General features: G+C 32.6%; 1 protein-coding gene across 6 annotated transcripts in view; it reads right to left on the bottom strand.

The window, feature by feature from the left end:
* Nucleotides 1-212: 212 nt before the first annotated feature.
* The window catches only part of LOC122717197 (polypyrimidine tract-binding protein 2), a 503296-nt gene continuing 476401 nt past the window's right edge, over nt 213-27107 (bottom strand). For 4 of the 6 annotated variants that reach the window (XM_043941033.1, XM_043941030.1, XM_043941029.1 and 1 more), the window contains 9 exons: nt 24604-24655; nt 20649-20707; nt 14105-14333; nt 11786-12003; nt 8738-8771; nt 7062-7154; nt 6514-6730; nt 6192-6333; nt 213-5028 (listed from right to left, as the gene is read on the bottom strand). In XM_043941033.1, coding sequence (XP_043796968.1) covers nt 4960-5028; nt 6192-6333; nt 6514-6730; nt 7062-7154; nt 8738-8771; nt 11786-12003; nt 14105-14333; nt 20649-20707; nt 24604-24655 — 1113 coding nt within the window. In that variant the 3' untranslated portion in view covers nt 213-4959. The remainder of the gene's footprint in view (nt 5029-6191; nt 6334-6513; nt 6731-7061; nt 7155-8737; nt 8772-11785; nt 12004-14104; nt 14334-20648; nt 20708-24603; nt 24656-27107) is intronic. The other 2 variants (XM_043941031.1, XM_043941032.1) reach the window with 2 other exon arrangements.

Raw genomic sequence — 27107 nt, 5'->3', positions numbered from 1 at the left:
ACTTGTGTATCGTGTATTTAAATGCGAAGAAACGTGAAGGTGCGAGCGCAAAAGTGTATAGGTACTTAAATGCTTCGCGGAGATTATCGATCGTCGTCGAACTAATTGTGTTCTAAACTAATTATATGTAGTTCGTATAGTTTCTTTCTTCTTCTTTTTTTTTTTTTTTTTTTTTTTAATTTTACTCTATTATATTGGTTCGATATTTTATCTTCTTCTTGCTTCGTCTTTTTTTTTTTTTTTTTTTTTTTTTTGTTTGGATTTTAACAGTTTCCTAAGGATTCTAAGTTTTTATTAAAGTTTTTATTGGCTATTAATGCTGGATAACTCGTTCCTTGAAGTTTCCTCTGAAAGTTTTCTAAGGCTCTGAAAGTCTAAGTTTTAAATATAAAATGATTGTCGTGAGTTGTTCAATCTCGTTAAATATAAATTTGGATTTATATTACTTTTCCTCTTTTTTTTTTTTTTTTTTTTTTTAAATAGTTTACGCGTTTGGGAATTTATTCGACTCGAGATGGAAAGTGAATTTTCTTGAGTTTCGAGACCCTTCCAGATCTTTTCGAAAATTTCGAATGGGAGATACAGAAATTTGTAGCGTAATACAATTATTTTTTTTCATTACTTCTTTAACACGATGAAAGAGAATGAAAGACTAAAACGTTGTTTCTCTTCATGAAAATCTATATTTAAAAACATTTTACCGAATATAACAAAAATAAAATTTCAATTTTTTTCAATTTTTCCACCGAGTCAAATAAAATTGATAAAACAAAACAAAAAAATTATTAACCCGATTAAAAAGCTAAATTTTTATTTTCAGTTTAAAAATCATATTCTTTGTAAAATAATATCTGGAACGGGTCTTTCTGTAACCAGCACTGTAATTAATTACTCAAACTTCCATTTCCATACCTGATCGATCATCGAAAAATTTCAATCTTTCAAATCTCGAAAAACGATCCATTGTTTTCAAAGTTCGTTTGCAGTTTCCAGAAAAAAACGGACGTCTAAAAAAGACAGATATTCCGTGACCGTTAAAAAAATCTACTTCTGTGGTGTTTACGGACACAAGAGTTGGATCAATTCTTAGGAGGTTCGAATAATAATACGTCGAATAAAAAGTTAGAGATAAGAGGAGTTAAAAAGGAATAAAAAAAAATCGATTTTTACAAAAAAAAAAAAAAAAAAAAAAAAGCGACACATTCGATTCGACGACGATCGATCGACGAGAAAACGAGTCTCTGGTTTGCCTCTGCCTCGTCCAGTGGACATCGATCACTAATCATCCCGGGTCTTCTGGGTGACACAACCGATTTCCCCTAACGACAAACTTACTATGAAACAGCTTAACCTTTAAAGCGCTCGCTCGGACAAATCGCGAATGATCCATCGCGGTATCTTACTACGTGTATATCTCCGTGTACAAAAAAGCAAAAATTGATTTGTCTCGCGAGCTGATTGTGACTTGCAACGCAATTCCTGGCCCACGATTCCGATTCCCTTGATCGTCTCTCTCGTGATACTTTTGATAACAATTCTAACAATCTGTTCCGAAACGAAAAGTTTTTTAATCGATTTTACTCGATATATTTCTTTCTCATCATTAAATTTACTTTTCTCTTCTCACTAAGAAAGGATTAGAAGTTCTTCCGATCGAATTAGAATTTAATTTCTTCATTTTTAATATATCATTTGTATATTTTTGATTTCATCGTAACGATCCTTATTTTCTTTATTTCCTTTAGAAAGTAATTAATCTTAGCTCGTTTGTCACCTTTCTTGAAAAAAACAGAAATTCGTGGTACTATGGTATAAAGATTATATCTTCCATGAAAAAATCTTTTACACGATCTATCTATTATCTTCATTTTCTATTCATTCATTTTGAAACTTTTATACGTGAAGAGAATATTATTCATACGTCTCAGATTTCACGCTTTTTGTTCTTTTTTTTTTCTTTTTTTTTCTTTCTTTCTTTTTTTTTTTAATATATATATATATATATAAAACGCATTCTATTATTAGCTTAACATTTCGTTACATTCGCTCATTTCCATTCAGAAAAATTCTTCTTTTTATTGACTTAAGGTCTGATCGTACAATACTATTTTCCATTCTCAATTGACAATTGTAGAAAGATTGGAAGAACTTCTAACAAAATAAGGAAAAAAGGGTCAAATTCAAAAGAGAAACTCTCACAGAAAGGAACGTAAAAAAGTGGCGCAACGAAAGAGAATTCCCACTTTCCTATAAAGTGACGTTGAGAAAGGCGAGAAGAATGCTCGAAGAAGGAAAAAAGAAGTAGAAATAGATAGTGAACTCGAAAAAATCCCAGCAGATACTTGAAATAACAATTTTCTCAAGAATAGTAGCAGCATTTTCCAACGGCTCAGGGATACCCTTTTTTTTTTTTTTTTTTTTTNTTTTTTTTTTTTTTTTTTTTTCTTTTTTTTTTATTCTTTCATTTTTCCTTTCCACTCTTGCTTTTCCTTTCTATCTTTCCTTCTTTTTTCTTTTTTACTCCTTATCTTCTTTTGTTTCCTCCCCTCGAGAATTATCAATACAGAGAGTCGAGTGATTGTCGAGTTCAACTATACATTATAGTACTCGTTAAGATCTGGAGGCTTAATTAGAAAGGGGGGTAGGGGATAAGGGGACTACTACACGAGTCTAACACGCTAAGTCGTGTGTACACTGTGAACGTTTAAATGTAAATGTTTTTTTTTTGCATGTATGCGTTTGTTTCCTTGTATTTTGTCATGTCTGTGTCGTATGTTGTGTCACGCTTTGTTTTTTATTCTTTTTAAATCTTTTTCTTTTTTTGTTTCGTCCACTTAACAGCTAACCTTAGATAATTCTTTAATGCTCTGTGTCTCGCGACTGAACGCTCCTCTCCCAAAGCAAGGATCATCGAGATCGTTACTTTCTCTCTATTTTCTTTTTTTTTTTTTTTCGTTTTTTTTTTCTATTCTTTTTTTTTTTTTCTTTTTTTCGAAATTCGATGGGGTCGTCGAGAAACTCTTCGCGTTTTAATTAATTAGGCTCAGTTTTCCGCTTTCTCTTCCCTACAGCTGTGTGCTACTTTCATGCGCTCTTTAATATTCTTCTCTCTCTCTTTTTTTTTTGTTTTTCTATTTTTATCTTTCTTTTTCTTTTTCGTCGCGTTTTGGCAATTATTATTATTCGACGTTACGTATCGTAACGATCAATTAACGATATAACCGGATAGATAGAAGCCCGGTTAACCGATATTTTTGTCCGGAAAACCGATATTCTATCACGTTTCTTCCCTGACGAGCCTTTTTTTAACGTCAATTACAGCGACCGTGGAAGAGAAAAGCAGGCAAGAAGATTACAGAATCACTCAACAGGCACACCAAATCGCTATCCTGATCGAAATCTAATTCGAGGCATCACTATACCTCTTGGAAAACGAGAGAGAAAAAAAAAAAAAAAAAGAAAAAAAAAAAAAAGAGAAAACGTTGGATCGATGCCCAAAGCACGATGTGTGTCTTTTCGAAGGAAAAGCACAATGATATGTTGTCGACAGAGAAATTTTTTTTTTAAAAATCATAGAAGAGGAGAAGAGATGCAGAAGAAGATCACTCGAGATATAAACATACTTTCGAATCGGTCCAACGTCTCTTCAACGATTCTCTATTTCTTCTTGCTAAATTGGTTATAGTGATCCTCTTTTCATCATTTCATTTATTTAATTCGTGTAAACAGCCATCGTGGAGAAAAGCTTGCTCGAATAGCGTGAAATATCGTCCCTTTCTTCCCCTATCATTCTCTCCTTTTTTTTTTTTTTTTTTTTTTTTATGGGCGAAGAATAATCGAACAAACAGCTGGTTCCCTTGAATTCTGGTGTGAACGACGCCTAAGGCCCCGATTAGGCATACAAACCACCGTACTACGTTATCCTGAACTTTCAACAGGAGGATTACACACATACATATTATCATCATACTTATCTCTCGGATATTCCCTGGATTGTGTTCATTCGCTCGCTTCGCATTCACTCTGTCTCTCTCGTGTTCACGAGTTCTCTATCTCTCTTTCTCTTTCGTTCTTTCGGTTCGTCGTGCTCAGATCATCGTGTCTCTAATTTATATAATATTTATATATATATATATATGTATATGTACCGCGTGTGTCACGACGTTAGATTCGTAATAGATTAATTTTTTTTTTTTTTCTCTCTCTGCTAGCTCTCGATTACCATAAACCGTTAACGTCGATAATCCTAAGTCCTTATCAGTTATTAATAAAATATAGATTATTGGGATGTAGCCGCTGCGCACTTTTGGACACACCTGTTACATTGCGATATATCAAATATATATATTATGTATTATATTGAAGTTTTGCTTGAGTGTGTTTCACTGTGTTTGAGGATGTCTGAAGATGTAATGCAGGGTGTATAACATAGTGTGCGATGGTTTGTCCGTGTTTGCGTGGGTGTTTGCAATTATGTGAAAGTACAGATACCACGTGTTGCCGGGAAAAAGTCTTTTGGTGATAAAAGGAAGTGCCCTTTTGTTTGTTTGCCTTTCCTCGCCCCTATAAACGCAATGCTATAAGATCTTATTTGTAAGTAGAAGTAAGGTGTCAGACTTTTTTGGCCCAATACGTATCCCTATTTTTATGATTGTATTTGGTCTATGAGAAGATAACCAATGAAACCCGCATTCCATTTCAAAGGCCTTCTTCCGAGCAATACGTAGCATCGTGTCCCTTGTTTAATTATTTACTCCTAATAACCTCTGTAGACACTAAGCCTTGTCTACTGCGTGGCTCGAACCAGACCCCGAATTTCCTTGGTCCGCACAGGTTTTTGGTTTTTAACAGGTTTTTTCAACGCTTTTAACATTGGGAGTTTCACTTAAAATTTTGGATCACCTTGGGTCCCCTTCTCATTGATCGCGGTTTCTGCAGGTTGCTTAATTGTGATTCTTGTTAGATGTTGCTCTTCGAGAATGACACTCTGAGGTGATTGGACTCGCTTAACTGGTAATTGTGCATTTTCTGCAATAGACGAACAATTTTTGTTAGTGCTGTAAAGAAGAAAGATCGAGTAAAGAAGTGATTTTGAATAAGGATGAACCCTTGAAGACTATTAATCTAATGCATTTTTTAATTTTACTAATTTCTTAAATTTTAATGGAAAATATATTTTATTTATCTTTTCTTGTAAATTAAATTTACGAATAAATTAATCTATTGAGTTGTTTCACGGATAAATTGAAGATCGAATGATCACATGTGTGAATTATGACGCGAAAAAGAATATATATTTTTTTAAATAAATTATATTATTAAATTCAATAATAAATGTTATATTTGAATTTTATTTCTGCATTCAATTTTAATTCTTCTAAAAATATACAATTTGTTACGCAGAAAATAATATTATCCTGTTTTATTATAAAAAAAAATATATTTTTTTAACATTATTTACAATATTCTGATACAGTATTCCATGTATCAGAATCACATATTTATATATATTTCAGCATCAATTTTTTTAATTACAATATTCAAAATATTTTTATCATTTTCGTTGAGCCATCCATATTTATATTTCCATGCGAGTGACAATACTAATAAAATAATTCATTACCTTTACAATATGTTTTTGATTTCATTGCACAATGAAAAGATATTCAATAACCCCACACGATAATATTCATATTTAATGTACAAAAGATTAATTATCTTGGTTGGAACAAAACTAGAAACAGGCACGGATGAATCGTGGAAAATGATGAACAATGATTATTTTATGACGAGTAAAACGATTTAATTTCGAGCAGGCGTAATGCAGATTTGTTATTTATAATTCCGCTCAATTGTATCAAAGGCAAACAATGCCAGGCGCCAATGACTAAACTAATTACGTCTCTCTGATGAATTTTCACATGGTAAATAATAAACGCGTTATAAATTCACCTTAGCCTCGTCAACGCTGGTTCAGCACGAAACAAAACGAGAATTACAAATATAATTCGAATGAAGCATTAAATCGATCGAACTTTTATGTAATTTCGAATTTAGATTATTATTATATCAATATATATATATAATAACAATCGTTGGAAATTTTAAAATTAGAAAGATCAAGTGTATTAAAAAAAAAAAAATAATAATAATAATATAATAAAAAAAATTAAATCAAAGAGGACACTTACGATCAAAGCAGCTACAGCATCGTCCATGCTTGGCATCTGTATAAGCGCCATCTTTCTGTCTTTCGGGAAGAACTTGAATGCCTTCACGGTGAAGCCATTTTTGGTGAATGCATCCCTGATCTCCTCTTCGGTCACAGTTGTTCTGAAAACACGAAAAATATTTCAATACCTCAGGTATTAATTATAAAATACTTCAATTATTATTTTTGTAGTAAATAATCTTTATTTACTATATACAATTATCATGAAAATTAAAGATAGATTTAAAAATAATATTAATATATTATTATATATTAATATTTAGAGATAGATTTTTGCTTACGGAATATTTGATAAATGCAGAGTGGAACTTGGTGGATAAATGTTCTGATAATTCTTCGAGCCTGGTTTCTTGAACCGATGAAGAGGACTATTGGTGTAATCTTTCGTCAATCCAGCGTCTGGTTGGCCCTCCTTCGGTAACTGAACCGTCTGGTGCTTGCTGAGCATTACCTTGATCTGCTTGCCAAATACTCGCAATTTGTCCATGTGCGTCAGTGCTAGGATTTAAAATTTAAAATTATCGAAACATTTTCTTAACGATTGGATAACAAATTTTCCTAATTCTTTATAATATATAAATAATCATTGAATCGTTGATATCGATCAAAATATCGATATTTTAATAAAAAAGATTTTTTTAAAACTTTTACACAAAAGAAAAAATAATTTTCATTGAAAAAGTTTGACAATCTTTTCATAAAATTTCTTCTTCTTTCTTCGATCATTGATTCACGAAATATCGCAGATCATCAATAAAGATGAAAATAAAAAAAAAAAAAAAACTCTATTTCAAGAAAAAAAAATGCAAATTATGGAAAAGATAATTACCTAAGTGCGCCTGATGCGGTTCGGCCATCTGAATCAGTGCCGAGTCCTTCTTGTTGTAGAGAATCTTCACACGCTGTACATCCCCGTAAACGCCTACATGCACAACACGCAACACATCATTTTAATCAGCCCCTCATCATTAACAATCGCGGGCGTCTAAAGATTATCGAGTCGAAGAAACAGGACAATAATAATAACAATAATAATAATAATAATAATAATAATAATAATAATAGTAATAATAATAGTAATAATAATAACAATAATAACAACAACAATAATAATAGTAATAATAATAATAATAACAATAATAATAATTATTGATAATAATCGGTGATAATAATCGATCGAGATCGGGGTACGATCGGACTAAGATCTGGGACATGCAAATTAGGCAATCGGTTCAGCCAATCAATCATGTATACATGTCGTTAAATTTCATGAAATATCAAAATCGATTATATATTAATTATATATTCGATCGAATACCGTATATAATTTAAATGTGAACTTTATTATCGATAACATTTTATTGGATAAAAGTGATTTATGAATCGTTAAATTAAATTTTCTTTAATAGGTTGTTATTATTATTACTACTGGATAAAATTTATTTCATTGTTTGCAAGAGAAAATATTATTGTTTTGTTTTTTTTTTTTTTTTTTTTTTTTTTTTTTTTTTTTTTTTTTTTTTTTTTTTTTGATATATTTCTCAGTAATTCATATAAAATTTTTTCGAGGCGGGTTTCTTGAAAAAAATAGAAAATGGCTGAACCGTTTGACCCGCGAAAAGTGAGTTCCTATGGATATATTACGATAAAATAAGCGAAAGCTTATGTAATATTAAGGTGTCTGGAACTGATATTAATAAAATATTAATGAAACAATTTAGAAGAGATGCTTGGAAATAGAGAACATGAAAAAAACGGTGTCGGCCGATGATTAAGAATCGAACAATGATTATGGGCATGGGGGTGAATTCGATGAATGAGAATAAGAACAGTTATAGCGTAATTAAAAATATAAAATAATAAAAAATCATAGAATTAAGAATCGTAAGAGACGATAAAAATAAATAAATAATAAAAACAAGAAATTCACAGAGATGAGTAAAAATAAAAATTTAAAATAAATAAAACGATAATAAATAAAGGGGAAAGAAAAAAAATAAATAAAAATCATAAGTACACGTGACGAGGAGAGTGATTAATGATTCATAAATCTTCCACAAAAAACATTCTTTCAAAAAGAAGAAGAAAAGAAAAAAAAAAAAAAAAGAAAAATCAAAAATTAATAGAACAATCATGACGAACGATCGATGATACAAACTACTATACATATCGATTTTAACATTATATTCTGTTCGTGTTTTCGTTATGTATCATATATAATAAAAATTGGTAATAAAAATTGAAAACAGAAATATAAAAAAATGTAAAAAAAATTATTCGATCTTTTTTTTCTTTTTTTTTTTTTTTTTTTTTTTTTTTTTTTTTCACTCTCCAAAAATGCTCACAGTTACTCTACTGATCTATGTAAAAACATGTGTCTAAGAAATGTCTCTGAAGTGTGGAGTAGTGTATTTGTGCGTGTACTAGTGTGTCAGTGTATCCCGCGCGTGTAAATATAATAATTAATAATGTAATATAATTAATAATATAAATGTGGAGACGTACCAAACAGGGTAAAGAGAGCGTCAGGCGTGACCATCTACACAGAGAACAGACAGAGTCCAGTCAGTAGTCAGCGAGTATAATAGGATTCAAATGTATAGTGTTGGCACGCGCACAAGTTTCGCAGGCCTCATTTATACGGCCTTGTTTTCAGACTTTACGAATATTCCAGACTATTTACTGACTTTGTAACAAAATATTGATAAAACTGTGTCACTATGATGAATTTGAGTATCTTAAAAAAAAAAAAATAATAGATAACAAAAATTTGGAAAAAGAAGCTTCGTTTTTGAATTTTTTAAAAAATTATTTAAAATGAATTTTTGTTGAATTTAATTTTTGCCTAATTTTTACGATTTTATTGTTATTCTAATTGTTTCGAAAATTGATTTTTATTGCAATGCATAATATTTTAATCCAAATCTTAATAAATTCGTTCTTTTACTTAAAATCGATTTTTATTTTAATCTAAATTCGAATTTTATCGATTCAAAGATATTATAATTCTTATCTAAAAAAAAATGCTCAAACTTTGTTGTACAAAAAAAAACAATTCTTTTCTTCGATTCCAAAAGAAAATAAAGTTAAAAATAATTATTTATTTAAATTTCCACGACAAATAAAACGATAATTTCCAAAAATAAAAAAAGAGAAAAATTGTTCAAAAATAGGGACCACAGTTTGTATTAAAAAAAAGAAAAAAAAAACCATAAATCAAAGTCAGCGAAAGGGCTGGAATTTCTTCCAATAAAATTTCCTGCGGCCGCGATCGAGAGAGGAGAGAACAGGAGAGAACAGAGAGAGAGACAGAGAGACTTAGAGAAGCAGAGAAAAGAGCGGGACCTTCTCGTCAATATGAATCCCTCGCGGTTCTAACTGTTCCTCGATACAGGTGATTTCACGAGGGGTTAAAAAAAAAAAAATAAAAATAAAAATAAAAAATAAAAAAAATAAATTAAAAAAAATGAAGAAATAAAAAAAAAACATTTAAAAGAAGAAATATCGTAACAATATTGTATATAGATATATTACACCCTTTCTACAAAAGTGAAACGATTTAAAAAAAAACAAAGAATTTCTATGAAATATTTCGAGATTATAAAAATTAAAAATTATCTCCGTTTCTCAATTTTTTTTTTTTTTTTTTTTTATCACTTTCGAAGCCAGGGTGAGATACAAATATATATATATACATATAAAAGAGAGAAGAAGATAGAGATAATAAAAAAACACTTGATCGTTTGCTCGCCAGAGGAAAAAGACACTTGGTTGGAAGCTTGTGCGCGCGGCGCAACGATAGTAGTACACATAGTTATAGTACAGTAGTGACAATAGTTGCAGCTGCGAAGTGTGACGTCAACACACAGTTTCTTTGTGAGGCACCTTTCGTTTCCACGAGGATTTACTTTTAATATACAGTGATATAATACGTAATATACTATACTACAAACATCAGTATATATGATAATTCGAAAAATAGAAATAGCGTTATAGTATATAATAAATTAGAAAGATCAATTTCCTTTTTTTTTTTTTTTTTCTCAAGTTGAGAGAATAAAGTTCGAGGAAAATAGTATTTAAAATGAAAATAAAACGTAGCGTAAGAAGTAGCAGAATTTCATAATAGCATACATAAGAGAAAATGCTTATTTTGTGAAATGAGATTTATATGAATATTGAAAAGAATGATCTTGGACATCTTGAGAAAGATACGATGATCCAAATTATCATGATTTTTTTTTTTTTTTTTAGAAATTATTTTTATAATTACATGTACATTTTTTCCTGTTTTTCTATTCTTTTCGATAATTTTTTAAATTTTTAAAAAAAGATTCAGAAACGAAAAACGCCTCGCCGGAAGTAAACGTCGCGATTAAACAAACGCCACGAATTACTTAGGAATAGAGGATGATGATCGTTCGGAACGATTTCTATATGTGTGTTTTTTGAAAAATGAAGGGGTATAAATAGGGGCAGAGGGTAAGAGAAGAAGGGATAGTCACGTAAAGAGGGCACATACGCATCGAGATCTCGATTTTTTTGCTTGTCGAACGAAACAACGCTTCATTCAAAATAAAGGGGAGAAAAAAAAAAAAAAAAAGGAATGAAAAAAAAAAGATAAGAAAATTAATCGATAAGTATTTTCATTATATTTGGAGATAGATTGAGAAAAACGTTCGACAAGGAAAATTCGGATCGAGGGATGGAGAAACTGCTAGGGTTGCCTACGTAGCACTACATTATAATATCATATCGTTGTATTTAGATGAATTTTTAGTGGATACGTACGTACCTAAGCCAGTTTCGTGTACATAGGTAGACGTTGAGAGAAATAAAAATTATAACGAGAATGTACAGTTCGATGTAATATTTAAAAAATCGTTTCTTCTGATTTGATGAAAGTGGAAAAATATATATATATAATATCGCTTCATGCTTCATTCAGAATATTAAAAATAATTGTAAGATAAAAAAAATATTTTTAATAATATTAAAATCTTTACAGCTTTATTTCTCTCAGCGTTAATTTAAAATTATCCTAATCGAAAGCGTACAGCACGTTGATCATAATTTGCATATCTCATTAATGCTGATTTTTACTTAAAACGTTACGCTTGGTAACGTTCTGTACACTTTAGCGGTTTATTTCTTTGGCAAGGCACGAAGGAAAATTTGATATGATAATTTTATTTCCGGATAAAATAAATAAAGAGATACGTAAAACATTTCTTTTTAAGTTACGTATTAATATTCTTAACGTCACTGATAATTTTCCTTTACGTTATATAAAAATTGAAAAAAAACATATACGATTTTATTTAAAACAATTTAAACCAATTTTTTTTTATTATTATTATTCCCTTTTAATTCGTTCAATTCGAATGATAACAAATAAACAAATAATCCAGAATAACAGCGATCGCAAAAGAAAAAAAAAAAAAAGGAAAAAAATCGAGATTTAAAATTTTTCTTTGTGCCTCCATTTTGGATCTCCATGTCCTCGACCACATCGCATAACAATTTCATTAAACGCCATTCAAAATCACTCACCTCTTCGTTGAGATTACTGACGAGCAGGACAGCGGAGGTTTGCGCATTAGTGGGGACGCGCACCCCAAGGCCAGCTGCACCCAAAGGGAACCCACCGAGGCCAGCCAATCCGCCGGCAGGTGGAACCCCGTTGTACGGGCCTGCTAAGGGCGAGGGTAGACCGTGCATGGCCGCAAAGGGCGTGGGCAGCACACCCGGTGCCCCTGCAATGGACTCTACTTCAGAAAATTTACAAGCTATAGTTAGCATTGTTTCTCTAATTAGACTTGGGTGGTGGGGGAATTATGGAGGTTGAGGGAGAGGGGAGAACTCTAGGACTTGAATGGTGGAGGGATATTCCAGGGATTTCGAACGAGGCGGAATCGAACGCGGCATTATTAGTCGCAAGAAAAGTTGAAGAGAAGTAAATTTTAATAGAATTTTGGTTTCTGGGGGATTTTGGATAATGCGGGGAACTCTAGGATTTCGATGGTGGGGGATGGTGAGAGAACGATTGCGGAGAATTGGAACTGTAGTTAGCAGAAAAAATTTGAAAAAAAAAGTAAATTCTGTTAAAAGATTTTGATAGTGGGGGAAATAAAACTTGCGTAATGAGGGAATTCTAGGGATCTCTATACACGGAATTAAGTGAATTATAATCGCAAGAAGTTGAAAAGAGATGAATAAGATAAGATTTTTGAATAATCGCGAAAAATGTTTTTAAAAAAAAGCATAATACTATAGAATTCTTTTTTTTCTTTAAATGGAAATGGGAAAATTCTAAAATTATGGGGAATTGGAGGGATTTCTAAGATATTGAATGGGACTATACATCAAAAAGTTAAAAAGAAATAAACTTTGTAAGATTTTTTGTTTTTTTTTTCTCTTTTTTTTTTAATGATGTAGACATTGATATCTTAAGATTATTGTAATTTATATTATCAAAATGCTACGTGAAATTTATTTTCTAAATCGATTCTTTTCTTAATTCTGATATATTTTGTTATATCTTTAGTTAAGATTCAGTATAGAAAATTCTTCGATTAAAATAATTTTACTCCATTCCATAAAAAATGAGGAAGGATTATTTATATCATTATACATTATATAATATATAATAACTCAAGAGGTAAGACTATTAGTTCACAAATTTTTAAAAAAATTTTTCCCCTTCCATGAAATTATTAATAAAAAAGCGAGGAAGAAAAGGATACATAAAATATAGAAACGAAAAGCGGAGATCGAAGATGGATAAAATCGAAACGTCGGCCTGGATCGATCGCCTCTGGCGTTGAAACGTAATTAATTAATTTGCCAGGGAAAATATATAGTCTAACCGCGTGCAATTCGATATCGCGCGAAAATGAAGCTGAAAACGAGGGGTAAATTGGAAACGAAGCCGATACAGCAACTGACTCACGATACGACAATTTATCATAAACCTATCAGCCTATCGAGTGACAGGGAGACCGTCTATTCTATTAATATAATTAATTCTAATGGACTGAACTGTTCTAGTAACACGGCACTAATTGATCGATCTGATTTTTATGGGTTCATCATTGACAATCGATATCGCGACAATGATTTTACGAAAAATTGCATGGAAACATTCATTGGATTGCAAAGTGTGAAACAATTAACGAAACGAATTTATTCTATTATTTCGCAGAAACAGAAGCAACAAAATGTAGAATAAAATTTTTGTATTTGAAATTTATTATTTATTTGTGTTAATTATATTCAACTATCTTATAATTTCTTTTTTTTAATTATAATAATAAATAGAGATTTTTAAAATAAATAAATAATAACATTATTCAATTATATTTTCATACTCTTGAATTTGAGAGTAAAACTGTATTGAATTTTTGATATTCTCATCCCTTTAGATTTTTTATTATTCAAAATACATAAAATTCATTAAGAATTTAGAATAGTTTCCAACATCCTGTTTCAAGAGATGAAATAATTATTATAGTTGCAAATTGTAAACTATTTTATTAATAATTCATATAACTACTAGTTTTACCTCTTGAATAAATAAACTATAAATATAATTTAAATTCAGAAAGACAATTCCATATTCACGAAAATTACAAAAACATTTATAACATTTAAGAATCGAAATTACACTCTTCAAAATAATAACAATAACGTTCAACAATTTAATTTCGAATAATTTAATTTCAAATAATTTCAAAATTCCGTTTCTTTCTTTTCTTCTACAATAATTAAAAAAACTAATAATTAATTTTCAAAAATATATATATTAATTTCTTTTTCAATCGTATTAATAAAAAAAAAAAAAAAAAAATCGTGGAAATCCACGGTTCTCACCGGGTATTCTTGCGCGAGGCTGCGATCCAGCGCCCATCAACAACTGTGGAAGAAGTTCGCCGCCCAAGGCAAGAGATGCCGCGTCCAAATTCGCGTCTCCAGTTGGCAAAGACGGGTTGGTATAATCCCTCGACTTGTCGTTGTTGTACTTCACGTTCAAGTTCTGCATCTTGCTGTAGTCGATGCGCAACGTGCAACAGGAATTATATATGTTTTGACCTTCCAGCGACTGAAACAAAGCAAATGAAACAAACATGAGGATCGGAATATTATTAACACGATCAACAAACTTACTTCACCCCCAACTTGATGATTACCCATTTTTAATGATTTTATAATCTTACTATTCGAATAAAATCAATGGCTTGATAAATTTTCAAGGGCACATTTATCAGCATAATCGCTGCCCGTACCACGTGTAATTGTATAACTAACTCCCTGTATCGCTGGTCTCCACCAGTATCCACCAATTACACTAATTAGATCCCTCCATCCCTATTCGAATTACCACAAAACACAAAATCCAACCAGCCCACACCCTCCTCCTCCCCCCAAATAGAAACCGATCTCCCACCAAAATGATTCGACCGAAACCACATCGCCCCCTTCGCGTTTATCCTTCACTTTCCACCGCAAACGAATCGCCAAACCGAATAGTACCACTTCTACGGGGGAAGCAGTACACCTCCACGTCCAAATCTGGTCATCCCTACATCAAAATCTGCTACGCTACTTAATATTAACCATCGATGATTTTACTATTTACTACTTTGGACGATTAAATTTACAAAAAATTTAATAATTTATATTAATATTATATTCCCAAATTTCCAAGCTAATAACTTTCGATATTCTGGACCGAGAAAATTAATCAAAATCACGAGTCCACGATTATTCGAATATCGAGAAGAAGTGAGAGAGAGAGAGAGAGAGAGAGAGAGAGAGAGAGAGAGAGAGAGAGAGAGAGAGGAGGTGGGAGAGGATAACAATAACGATTTGAAAGCTGGCCATTTCGACGCGTTTCAACCCTATTAATAACAACTGTAGCACTCGACTAATGCATAGACGCAGTAGCGGAAAGATGCAGCCTAATTATGTATGCACGTTCGACTCTACCTGGCATAGGCGTAGCCAGAGAGTAAACCCGTCGGCCGGGGCCACGATGTTTGACCTGCGTGTGCATTGTTGCAACATGCACGCGTGTACACGCTCCGCTGTATCTCTCCGCCGGCCATATTTACACGGGCTAATGAATTTCATACATAATTACCAGCTTGCCAGCGCGCAGCCGGCCCCGTGGCGTGGATCTAGCCCTTTGGCCATCCTTTGGCCGACTCGTGCAAGGATATTTGGAACGATTAGGTGACGATGTTGGCCTTCGTTAAGTCATGGGCCGGGCGGTATTTAATGCGAGGTCAAACGAATTCCATTTAATTGTTAACTCTCCTCGGAGTTAGAAAGAGATAATCCAAATTGAAATTGAAACACTAGCCGTCTTAGAGAATTCTCTACGCATTCACCATTGTTTCATTATGTAATATTATTTCACATTGTTTCATATCAATCGTCAATCGATTGTTTCTTAAATTATTGGAACTTGGAGTATCTAAATTTCTATTGTTGAACAATCAATCCAATTACATGTGAATATGATTTAATATTGCAAATTACTGCATATAATTCGTAGAATGAGCTAAACGATTGAGTCCATTTGTCTGAATCTGGAATTCAGTTCATTCGAATAATTAAAAATAAGAAACAATCGATGGATTGTTTGTTCCCCTTTCAGATTCATATAAACTGTTGAAGTTTTTACTATTCACTATTCACTGATGGAAAAAAGTCTCGCGGAAGAAATTGGTTAATTTGGATATAAAAAATTTTTTCATTTCTCGTAATTACGATTTGTAACGATAGTTTAATTTATAAATATAATTTTCAATATTCGAGTATTTAAGGTAGTCGAAATAATTAATAATTTCAGCTTCCAGTCTCACGTGATTATTCTTTTTCATGAAAATGAAAATAATCTTTACGATTTTGAACATTCAAATTACATACAGCTTTTCTACCACTGGTGCGTCACAACTTCAATCATTGTACCCCATTATTGTACAAACGTTTCACGTGTCGCGATTACCCTCTTTTTCCACGATTCCATCTTCAATTCCGTACCTTCGTTTCATCCCCTCCCTTCCCTGGAGGGAAAAAGAATCATTAAAAAAAAAGAAACATAGCCCCCCTTTTTCGCAAAGTTTCTCCCTCCTTCCAGTTTCAAACTATTTTCAAAGCTTGACGCTCGTTCGAGCGGCGGGCACGATATTAAAATAATTTCATTCCAGATATCCGGCCAACTTTGTTAACCCAGATTACGTATTCTTTGTACGTCATAGAAAGCTGTAGCTTGCCATTTCGCTACGTACCGTGATGGGCGTGCACAGGGCGAAAAAGAGAAAGGGGCTGGGATGAGAGGGTGAGAGGAGGTAAAAAAAAAGAAAAAAAAAAAAAAGAAAGAAAAAAAAAAGAAAAAAGAAAAAAGAGAAGAGGGCAAAAAGAGACGGAGAGGAATATTGCGTTTCGGATTATGCGCGTTCCGCGTTCCGTGTTCAAGAGTTTCAGAATATTTTTCAATTGAATTTTTTCAGCCCGATTTCCCTTACAACCGGCTAATCAGTTTAAAATTTACCCCCTCCCCTCTCCCCTCTCCCGTTCCGTGCACCCAATTAATTAACTCCACGCCACGATTTTATGAGAATCGGCTAATTCTTTCACAGGGATTAACCAAATTTTAACGTATGGCATTATTTAGAGAATGTTCATTCGTTCGAAGATTTTTTTTTTTTCTTTTTCAGATCGGACGGAGAGAAAGGAAACAACGAAGGTAAAAAAAAATTTTGGGGGAATTGGAATTTGTATAATTTTTAATTTTAATATTATTTTAATTTTTAGGAAGGATGAATTTTTGCGAGTGGAAGAAAAGTTGAATTCTAGACAATATTTTTAAAAATAAAGGATAAATTCGGAATGTTAATATTAAGGAGCGAGAGAATATTTTTGAAAAAAAAAAAATATCTCGTGGATGAGTAGTCTCCGGCAGCTTATACCTTTTATTGACTTGCTCATGAAATCAATCTATGCGAAAAAAATTGCGCGTTTGTATTCAAAAAAAAAAAAAGAGTGTATCGAGGCGTATGCGAAAAAAAAATGGCGTCACAGAACGATCAAGCTCGTTAAACAGTGAAAAATATTTCGCTCCGACTTTTATCTAACTGCTCGAGCCACTCACTGTCCACATGTATATTCCATGATTGGAAAAAAATATTTATACTTGGTGCGTGTGTACATCAAAATATCAAAACATAAAGAAACAATATAATAATACAAACGAGTTTAAACTATTTCCTCCTCAAAAAGAATAAATAACGTAACGTAGAATATAGAACATATTGCACTTAAAAAACTTTTAATAAAAAATATAACAAAACGTATAGTAACGATTCCTTAATAATTCCTTAACAATTTCTCAAAAATAAAATTTTTACAAATTTTTACAACGCAATATTCACGAAGAAACAAGAAAACATATAATATTCTATCGAATTTAAAAGATTAATCGTTGCCTATTACCCAATATATTTAGTCGTGTTATATAAAATAAAATAAAAAAACAAAATGAATTTTGGATTCACATTTTTTTTTACCAATTTATGAACATTCCATCAGTACAAACTCCATGAATAAAGAACGAAGAATATTCGCGAGTCGGGGCGAAGGGTTCGCGTGTCCCCCTTTTTCTGCAATTTTATATCCGTAGAAATTTCAAACGCGATTATTTGCATTTCTCCCGGACGGTGATGTAATTGCCTGCCGCGAAACATATTTCGCTGCGTTCAATTAATATTTACGGTCCGCGAGCGAGTTCAAACAACCGGGATTATAATATCCGTGGCTGGATTAAGTGCACGCTGATGTTTCCGAGTTATGAGAGTGGAGACGTGGAAGATTGCAGGGGCTCGTGTGTGTTTAGCTCGTGTGCACGGGAGATTGTTTGTCAATGTGGCACAACGTTGTATTTCGTTGAATCATGTTGGAAGGGTAATAGAGTAATTGGATAGTTTTTTTTCTTTCTTTTCTATTTATTTATTTCCTCCTTCCCCCCCTTGCCTTCCTCGGTTTCGACAAACACGAATTGTTTGAACAAGCGAGTTTAGAAAGGAATTGAGTGACTTTATAATGAGTTGGCTGGCTTTGCTCGTATTTTAGGAAGAGTAGATTTTAGGAAAGAAGAAACAAATAAAGGAAAAAAAGAGATTTTCGTTTGAATTTGTTTCGTTAATTTGAATTTGGCGCGCGCGGTGGCGCTTCGATCGATCTATAAAAAAATTCAACATGGCGTCGCGCAATTTGTCGATGCCCTTAAAAGATCGAGACTTGAGGAATAATAATAATCGGAACACCATAAAAATTGTGATCTTTATTTTTTTCGAAATTCTTTACGAAGACACAGATTTTTATCGATGATATAAATTGGATTGGATATAGATTAAAAGAGCAAGAGATTGAAACGTCGATATAATAAAGTTCCATTTATATGGGAGAGAGTAAAGCTGGCCAGCTACCCACAGAAAATGGAAAATTATACAGAATAACATTTTTCTTCGATTGACTTTAGAATTCTATAAACTTCGATCGGTTCGAGCTCGTTGATAGAATCGGGACTTATATCTAAGAGGATTATCATGAAAAAACAGAGTGATAAAAAACAGAGGGGAAAACAGAGGATAAGAGGTTGGAAAATAGTAAAAGTCGTTGAGTTTCGACTGCGAATCACTTAAAGTATCTCTGAGAATCAAGATTCTTTCAAAACCAATGTATGGAATGGAGGAAAAAAAAAAAAAATGTCTCGATAAACTTTCCTCTTTTACAATAAGACCAAGAATTTTCCCGATCGATACGTTAATATTATTATATAACTTTTTTTTTTTTCAATCCTTTGACAATAAAATTTGTAAAGAGTTCGTAACAAGCTGATTTTAAACGCACAAATATACAGAGCGACTTGTAAATCAAATTTAACACTTGGAATATCTCCCGTTGTTGGATGAAAAAAAACTTTATTAGCAAAAATTGTTATAGAAGGGATCGTATAATATTGATAAATTTAATTGGACCATCTCCATGAAACTAATATGTAATCTATAATACAATACTAATACTGTAATACTAATATATAATACCAATATATAATTTTAATTTTATAACACTGAAAACATTTGATTTCGATAGAATGCGGTGCAAAAATTGCGACAATTTCATGGCACGGCTTAATAAACGCGAATAACTATCGTGTAACACGAATATCCGTTTCCATCGCATTATTTTTGTTCACACTGATATCCTATTGATTTGTTCGAAATTTCGCTCAAAACAGGGGCGACGAAATAATCGTATTTATACAGAAAGATTGACTGCATTTATGAACGAAAAATTAAGCGCATTTGCTTATTTTTACCATACATTTAAACCTCCTTCTCGATGGAAACTTTCCCCGAAAGCAGAAAAAAATCAGAACGAATTAATTATCCGAAATTCAAAAAAGTCTGACCCGAATTCGAGCGAAGATAAAAAAAAAAAAAAAAGAAAAGGGGTGGAAGATCGAGAAATTCGGAGCTTTGGACCTGGATCACTCTCTCTCTCTCTCTTTCCTTCTCTGTTTCTCTCTCTCTCTCTCTCTATATATATATATATATAAGTCGAGAGTAACCGCATCGAGTAAGCTGTTGCAGTTAATTTTGAAAGGGGATGTTTATTACAGGAAACTGTGGACTGTTGGCCGAGCTTCCGCGGATTTCTATTCGAGTGGCCGAATTAACGTTCGTTAACGAGCACAATCTCGCGACAGAATTTCGGACCAGAGAGATCGTGGCGAGGATAGAGGTTTGGTAAGAAGGGAGGGGGAGAGGGGTAGTGGCGGCGGTGGTTCCTGTGGCACGGACGGATTCTTCGAGTGCAAGTGGTTTTTGAAACCGGTCCGACTTTGCGTACTTTCTTGTGAAGATTTGTGGTTACTTGATCTCACAAGAGAAAAAAAAAAAAAAAAAGAAAGAGAGAGATAGAGATACAAAGATCCATACGAAACGAATGATACCCGTAATTCTAACTCGGAACCAAATAAAAAGCCAATTCGTTGTTGAGAATTGAAAAAAATAAAAATATAACGAGAGAGAAAAGAAAAAAAAATTGTTTCGTTTCTTTCTTTTTTTTTTTTTTTTTGAGAGGAAAAAAAAAGGGTAGAGATTAAAATTTACATTATTCGCGGCACCTGGACTTTCTAATGGACGACACTTTCTCCGGTATTTCCACGAAAAATTTCGATCTGTCCCATGGGAGAATGGGGATAAACAATGGCCGCACGAGAAACACCGAGTTTCTCCAGAAAGAAGCGAAGAAGAAAAAGGGGAAGGGGGAAAAAAAGGGGAATTCGAGGTAGATAGGTAGAATTTTTGTATACGTTTATGGTGAAAAAGTTAAAATGGATACTCACGAGTTTGGCGGTTTGCGCTGACAGCATGTCGGCGTATTGTATTAGTGCCTGGAAAGTATCTGAAACAAAGGGGAAAAGAATGTTAGATTGGATTGCTGGGCGAATTTTTGGGCGAGTAACAATAAAAAGAGTAAGAAAAAAAAATTGTTACTATAATTTTATTATTTTACAAAAATAAGAAAATTTCATTTCGCGCAAAAGATCTTGTAAAAGAATTTTAATTCCAAGCTCATCTTCCAAATCGTTCGAATCAATTCCAAACACTAGTTACTTAAAACAAAAAAAATTTAATTTCTCTTAACCTCTTTGATGGAGTGAGATTAAATTAAAAAAGTTTCGTTAAAAAAGAAAAAAGTTCTTAAGAAGAATCTGTTTATGGAAAAACAAAACCCATCTACCTATGAAAACGAATCCCGACAATATCCTATACAAATGAAAATAATGAAAAGAATATACGAAACCAGGGATTATCGTTCGATATTCGAGAGCAAATGCCATTCTCACGGTGGTTTGCATCGGTGAAAATTAAATAAAAGCCGAAATTAAATGGAAATAAAGGGGGATCGCTCTGGATTCACGGTAATATGTTGTGACAACGGTCACATTTTTCCCTCTATGGAACAGAATTTTTATTATCCCCCCGATCCCACCCCCCGGTCCACGATCAAATAACGATGGAAATTGAATAACGTTGCTACCGGCAAAAAATTCGATCTCGTTGTTGCATTATATAGCTAATAAAACGTTTTTTCATGCATTTTTCTGCTTTTTTCATTTTTTTTTCTTTTTTTCTTTCTTTTTTTTTTTTTTTTTTTTTTTAGCGAAAGATCCGATCAACACCGACAGTTAGTTTTCTGTCATTTTCTTTTATATATATATATATATTCTTTTTTCCCTGTTATTTTGTAATACTGATAAATAAACGAAAATGATATTGATTGATTCTAAATAAAATTCAGTTTTGTGATTACATAAGAATATCGACACACAATACACGTTCCATACTAGATGTATATAATTTCAACGATGCATCATCCTATATTAGATTCACATAACTTCTAAGATGTTTTATATTAGGTTCGTACAATCAATACAATCTTTCTATGTTACATTTACATAATTTTGATAAATTGTATTGTTTTATATTACTCTTTTATAAATTCGACAACGAAAATGTACATTTTACATTTAAACGCGTGCATATACGCATTCTATAGTCGATTCAAATAGATGTGCTCTGTGGATTCCGCTAGATAGTTCATTCGAATGACACACGCTATTCTAATCCTATCCTATAATTTTCGATAAAAATTCTCAATAATAAATTCTCGATACGATCTAACGTATTTAAAGTTTTAATTTCCTTTAACAGATATATAGTTATATAATGTTTAGTTTACAGAAATAAGGAATTAAAAAAAATCGGAAGATCTTGGACATGATTATTCAATTTTCGAATCGTTCATTCATTTAAGAATCATTCATTTCAAATAAAATGGAAAAATAGGAATCGTCTTTGATCATAACTGTGCATATGCTTCTAATTCGTTGCAAAGAAATTCTAAACTGTTGAGAGAAATGCCAAGTTATCTTACTTATAAAATACCATCTTTATCTTTCTCATCCTCTTCTTTCTTTGTTTTTTAAAGGTTTTTAAAAGGTTCGAATGTAAAAATGTGATCAGAAATTTGGAATTTTTAATTTGAATTTTTCATTTGTACCGATTTTCGCGGGAAAATGAAATTTTCAAATACCCAATTTACGAAGTTACAATTGGATAAGTTCCCCCTCGTAAATTTTCAATTGACAAATGTTCATTCGGTGGGCGAAGTTTTGATTAAGGAAATATTTTCATTACGATATTTCGCGAGCGATGAATTTTCAATTTTTAAACTTCCAATTTCGAAATTTCCTCTTTCACTTTCTACAGTTTCAGAACTTTTAATATTTGTACAACTCTAAAGTTCTTGTTTTCACGTATTTAATTTCTAAATTTGAATTTTTAATTATGAAAAAATAGAGATGCAAATATTCAAAAAAGAAAAGAAAAATGTTTTCAATTCTACGATTTTGAAAATTATAAATTATCCTTTAACACGTACATTGACATACAAAATATTTATTCAAACATAATCGATAATATATTTATATATTCTTCTTCGAAACTTATATAAATAATAAATAAATACTATCAAACTGTACGAAAGTAACGAACGTAAAGAAAGAAACCATAAAAAAAGAAGACAAAGAAGAAATAAAGAATCTAATCAAAGAAACAAAAACTAAAAAAAAAAAAAAAGTCAAAAAAAAAGAGGAATTGGAAATTGAACGAACGAATAGCCACTTGACCGAATGAAACTTTAATTGGACACTGAATGCTTCTTCGCTTTAATTTAGGCCTCCGTGATTTCGCCAATCAACCGCTATTTGTCTCAAAGCCGTCCTCTTTGAAAATTTCTCGTCCCTTTCAATCAAGGACAACAGCCTCTTTTGTTCGATCGAGCGTCCATTGATTGAACGTCTTTTGGATATCCAATTGTCGCCAAGAACCAAGGTATCGATATTGTTTTTTAACAGCCAGGGATATTTTCTTGCTTCTCATCGAACATAATTGGTAATCGGGTAATTTGTTTCCTCCTTTTGTTTCTTCGGGATTGTATATAGATTAGAGTGAGATTGAGGAGCAAGACTGATTTAAATTGTTATTTCGATATCGAGATTTTACTCGGCATTTGTTGGACTGGAATTAACGAACGAGAGAGCACAATAATAAAAGTTTAAGAGGAAATATTTTGCAATAGATCTCTAAGATATATTGTGAAAGATTTAAGGAAAGAATTTTAAATTCTTTCTATAAAAGTAATTGAAGAAGAAAGGAAATTTTATCGGATTCTAGTAGAGATGGAAAAGACGAAAATAAATAATTGATCGATGTCATGTAGACGTTTCAAAAGTATATAACGACGTCCATTTTGTTATTGCAACGACTCGCTCGAACATCTCGAAAGTAAAAAGAAAAAGTTGCCACGACACAAAATAAAATATTCGAGAATTTTATCCAGTCTGAATCGGTCTGAATTTCTAACTGGTATTTTTATCCGGAATGAAGCAGACTTTTATCTAACTGGTGTCTAAAAAAAAAAAGAATTTGCGTATCGATTTCGAAATTTATTCCTCGTCAAATGCAAAGAAAGAAAAAAGAAACAAGAAAAAAGATTGGAGACTAAAAAATATTTACCCACATTAAGAAACGAAAAATTTAACACGTCAAACTGTCTGATCGAAGAACAAAGATCGAGTATCTGGCTGCATTCTAGATCTCATATCAAGAAGCATCGAGGCTTTTCGAGGATCAACGAGAACAATCAATTTCAATCCTTTGTCGAGGATTGTAAATGTACGAAGGAATTAAGGGAATAAGTACATATTTCTGACACACCCGGTATACTCGAGTGCCACCGAAGGTACTAACGGTGTCGACGTCGTCGAGGCAGAATACACTTCAAGTGTACACTGAAGTACTAAAGTGCCGTGCATGTCTGCCAGCAAGAGTGGCGTCTATACAAGGTGGCCCAGTAGCTATTGCACTGGAGGAGGAAAACAAGAGCCACTTTGAAATGTTCGAAATCCGTCAGTCTTTCTCGGTTCTACTCTGTTTCTTTCGAGGTGTACGTGGAAATTTTTCAATGGCAACTCGTCGTGGAAATAGTTCTGCGCGATTTTTGACAAAAAAAACCAGCTTATCAAAGGTTATATCCTAATCAAACGAATTTATTTATTTTTCTCTCCGTATAAGTATCAATTACAAGATCAAGTAATTTTTATAAAAATATATGTGAGAGATGCTTCGATGATGAATCACAACATATCACCAGAAGAGAATCTCGAGTTTCACATTTTTTTAAATAAACACAATTTTTCGTAATTTTAAAATTCCATAAAAAACGATACTTACTGTTCTTCGTGAAAGTGACGATTTTCAGGACCTTGCCAAAACGTGTGAATATCTGGAACAGAAATAAAAAAAAGAATCAAATTAGAATCGAGAAATAGGACTGTGGTCAGCCATCGACGATATGCTACGCATATCGACCATATTATTGTTGGAACAACAATAACGGGATGGACACAATTGGCCATCTTCCTGCATTTCTCTTGTCATAATCTCTACAACAACAGAAGGGGCGAAGCAACCAACCCTCGAAAGGAAGGAACAAGCCCACATGATCGTTCGAAATTGGTACTCTGGTACAGGTGATTGCCAAGGCTGCGTGCCGAGGCAAATATTGGCCTTTGCTATTATTAATTCGATCGTCCACTCAATCGGCTATATGTATGATAATGACGGCGATTCGAGGCCGATGATTATCAACCCGTGGCGCACATGCAACGTAAGCAACGAATTTTCGAGCACGCTTCGTGCCCTTGCTTCCAGCTACGATAAGCCTTTTAGGATCTACTCGATTATCCTTGTATTCTATATATATATTTGTATCGTAAGGATAAGAAGTAATACTGGAAAAAGGAAAGTAAATTTGTTAATGATTTATGATTTGAAAAAAAGGTAATTTTTTAATTTAAAAATACGAAAATTTCTTCTCCTAAGAGAATTAGAAATCTTTTTATTTTTTTTATAAATATTTTATTCCCAATCTTCCAATTTTCCAAAATTTTTTACTCCTCCTATATAATAATTCAAATTACTCTTACTTTTCTATCATTTTCTTTCTTTGTTTCAACTTGGAGCAGAAATCTTTTAATTCTAAATTACTCTTAATTTTCTATCATTTTCTTTCGTTTCAACTTGGAGCAGAAATCTTTTAATTCTATCACTCGATTTTCCACAATCTCGATATTCCATCGTCTAATCTTCTAAATTCTTTACCCTTTCGTTCGTGATCGATAATCAAACTCGACGAGCATCCCTCCTACGAAACAATATTTTCTTCCTTCCACTTATCACGCACGACGATACAAAGCACGCAACGAGCAGATTGCGTCTCGTTAGGGTAGAGAAAGGAAGGGGGAGTGGTGGATATGTTTAATCGAGCGCTCCAGTTATTATCCCTGAGACAGAGATTAAAATTTTAATTGCAGCCACGAAGCTGGTGGACGCCTCGTGTCGCCTGCCCACTGCTCCACTTTTCCGTTTCCACTTTTCTCGGCTGTTTCGCGGTTTGGATGGATAAAAATACGGCCGATCCTTTTGTTGTTTACGAGAAAAACTAATTACCCGAGCTCAGAGCTTAGGGCGCATTTAAAGAAGAAGCAAGCTCTTTAAACGTAGACTCGTCGGTTTCTAGGAAGAACTTTCTTCTTCTTGGCGTGACGCGTGCACGTGGTGCATATCGATAACCGCAGTGCGGTATTCAATGTAATATGTTTGACGAGCGATTTTTACCAACAGAAGGGAGGTTTCCAACGAAAGGAATAAATTTCGAGAAGAGAAGAAATTTCGTTTTATTGGGTTTTTACGATGAACGAGAAGATTTTTTTTCGCGTTCACGCCTCTTTCGCGATAATATCGACTGAGAAATTAAAATTGTATTCTATATTCGTGTTGTATTTAATTAACGCACAACATAACACTTTCAATTACCATAATCCACCACCAGTTTGATCATAAGGATTAGGTAAGGGATTAAATCGTTTTAAAATATTATTCAATTAGACGGATATTGCAAATTGTAAACACACTTTGGGGTTATAATTAGGTTTTAAATTTTTATTGGGATTGAATTATGTCAATTATGTAGATACAATTATTGCTCGAAGATCATTACTCGAAGAAGAAGAAGAAAAAAAAAAACGTTAAAGAGGGAACGTAACGGGTAATATAATATAATATAATCGATTGTAACGTGATTATATTCTCTAATCTCGAAAATATCGACCATAAAAAAAAAAAAAAAAAAAATGAAAGCTATGAAAGTGACTATAATTAACGCTATAAAAAAAAATGAAGTGAAAAACGTTACGGTTGATTTAAAAGAGTATCATAGATCAATGTAAATACTTCTACCTGAATGCTTGCCTGTCCCTTTCTCCTCCCCCTCCCCTTCCCCCCTCCCCCCCCCATTTTCATCCATCATCCTCTTTATTTTTCATACGCGTCGGATTTATCGTAACGCCGGGGAAAAAAATATAAATTCTTCATTCGAGCCGTCACAACGGCATCGATATTGAATATTCGATGAGAGAGTTAAAACGCGTGACACTGCCTGCATTAGCTATCCCCCCCCCCCTCCCCCCTCCTCCCCTCCTCACGTCACGATTCCATTCACATTTGCAGATATTTCTCGCGTCGCCCCGCCGCCATGCATTTTTATGAGATTTCAGTTATTTACCGACGGAATTTACCAACGTTTCGACAAGGAAATAATAATAGTTAGTGACCACTACACACTATTGCTTTGTTGATTTTCTCTCTTCGTTCTTTTTTTTTTTTTTTTTTTTTTT

This window comes from Apis laboriosa, unplaced genomic scaffold (assembly GCF_014066325.1).
Source record: "Apis laboriosa isolate Shangri-la unplaced genomic scaffold, ASM1406632v1 scaffold4_cov146, whole genome shotgun sequence".
Lineage (NCBI taxonomy): Eukaryota > Metazoa > Arthropoda > Insecta > Hymenoptera > Apidae > Apis > Apis laboriosa.
The sequence above is the reverse complement of the archived record's forward strand: the minus strand, read 5'-3'. Positions and strand labels throughout refer to the sequence as shown.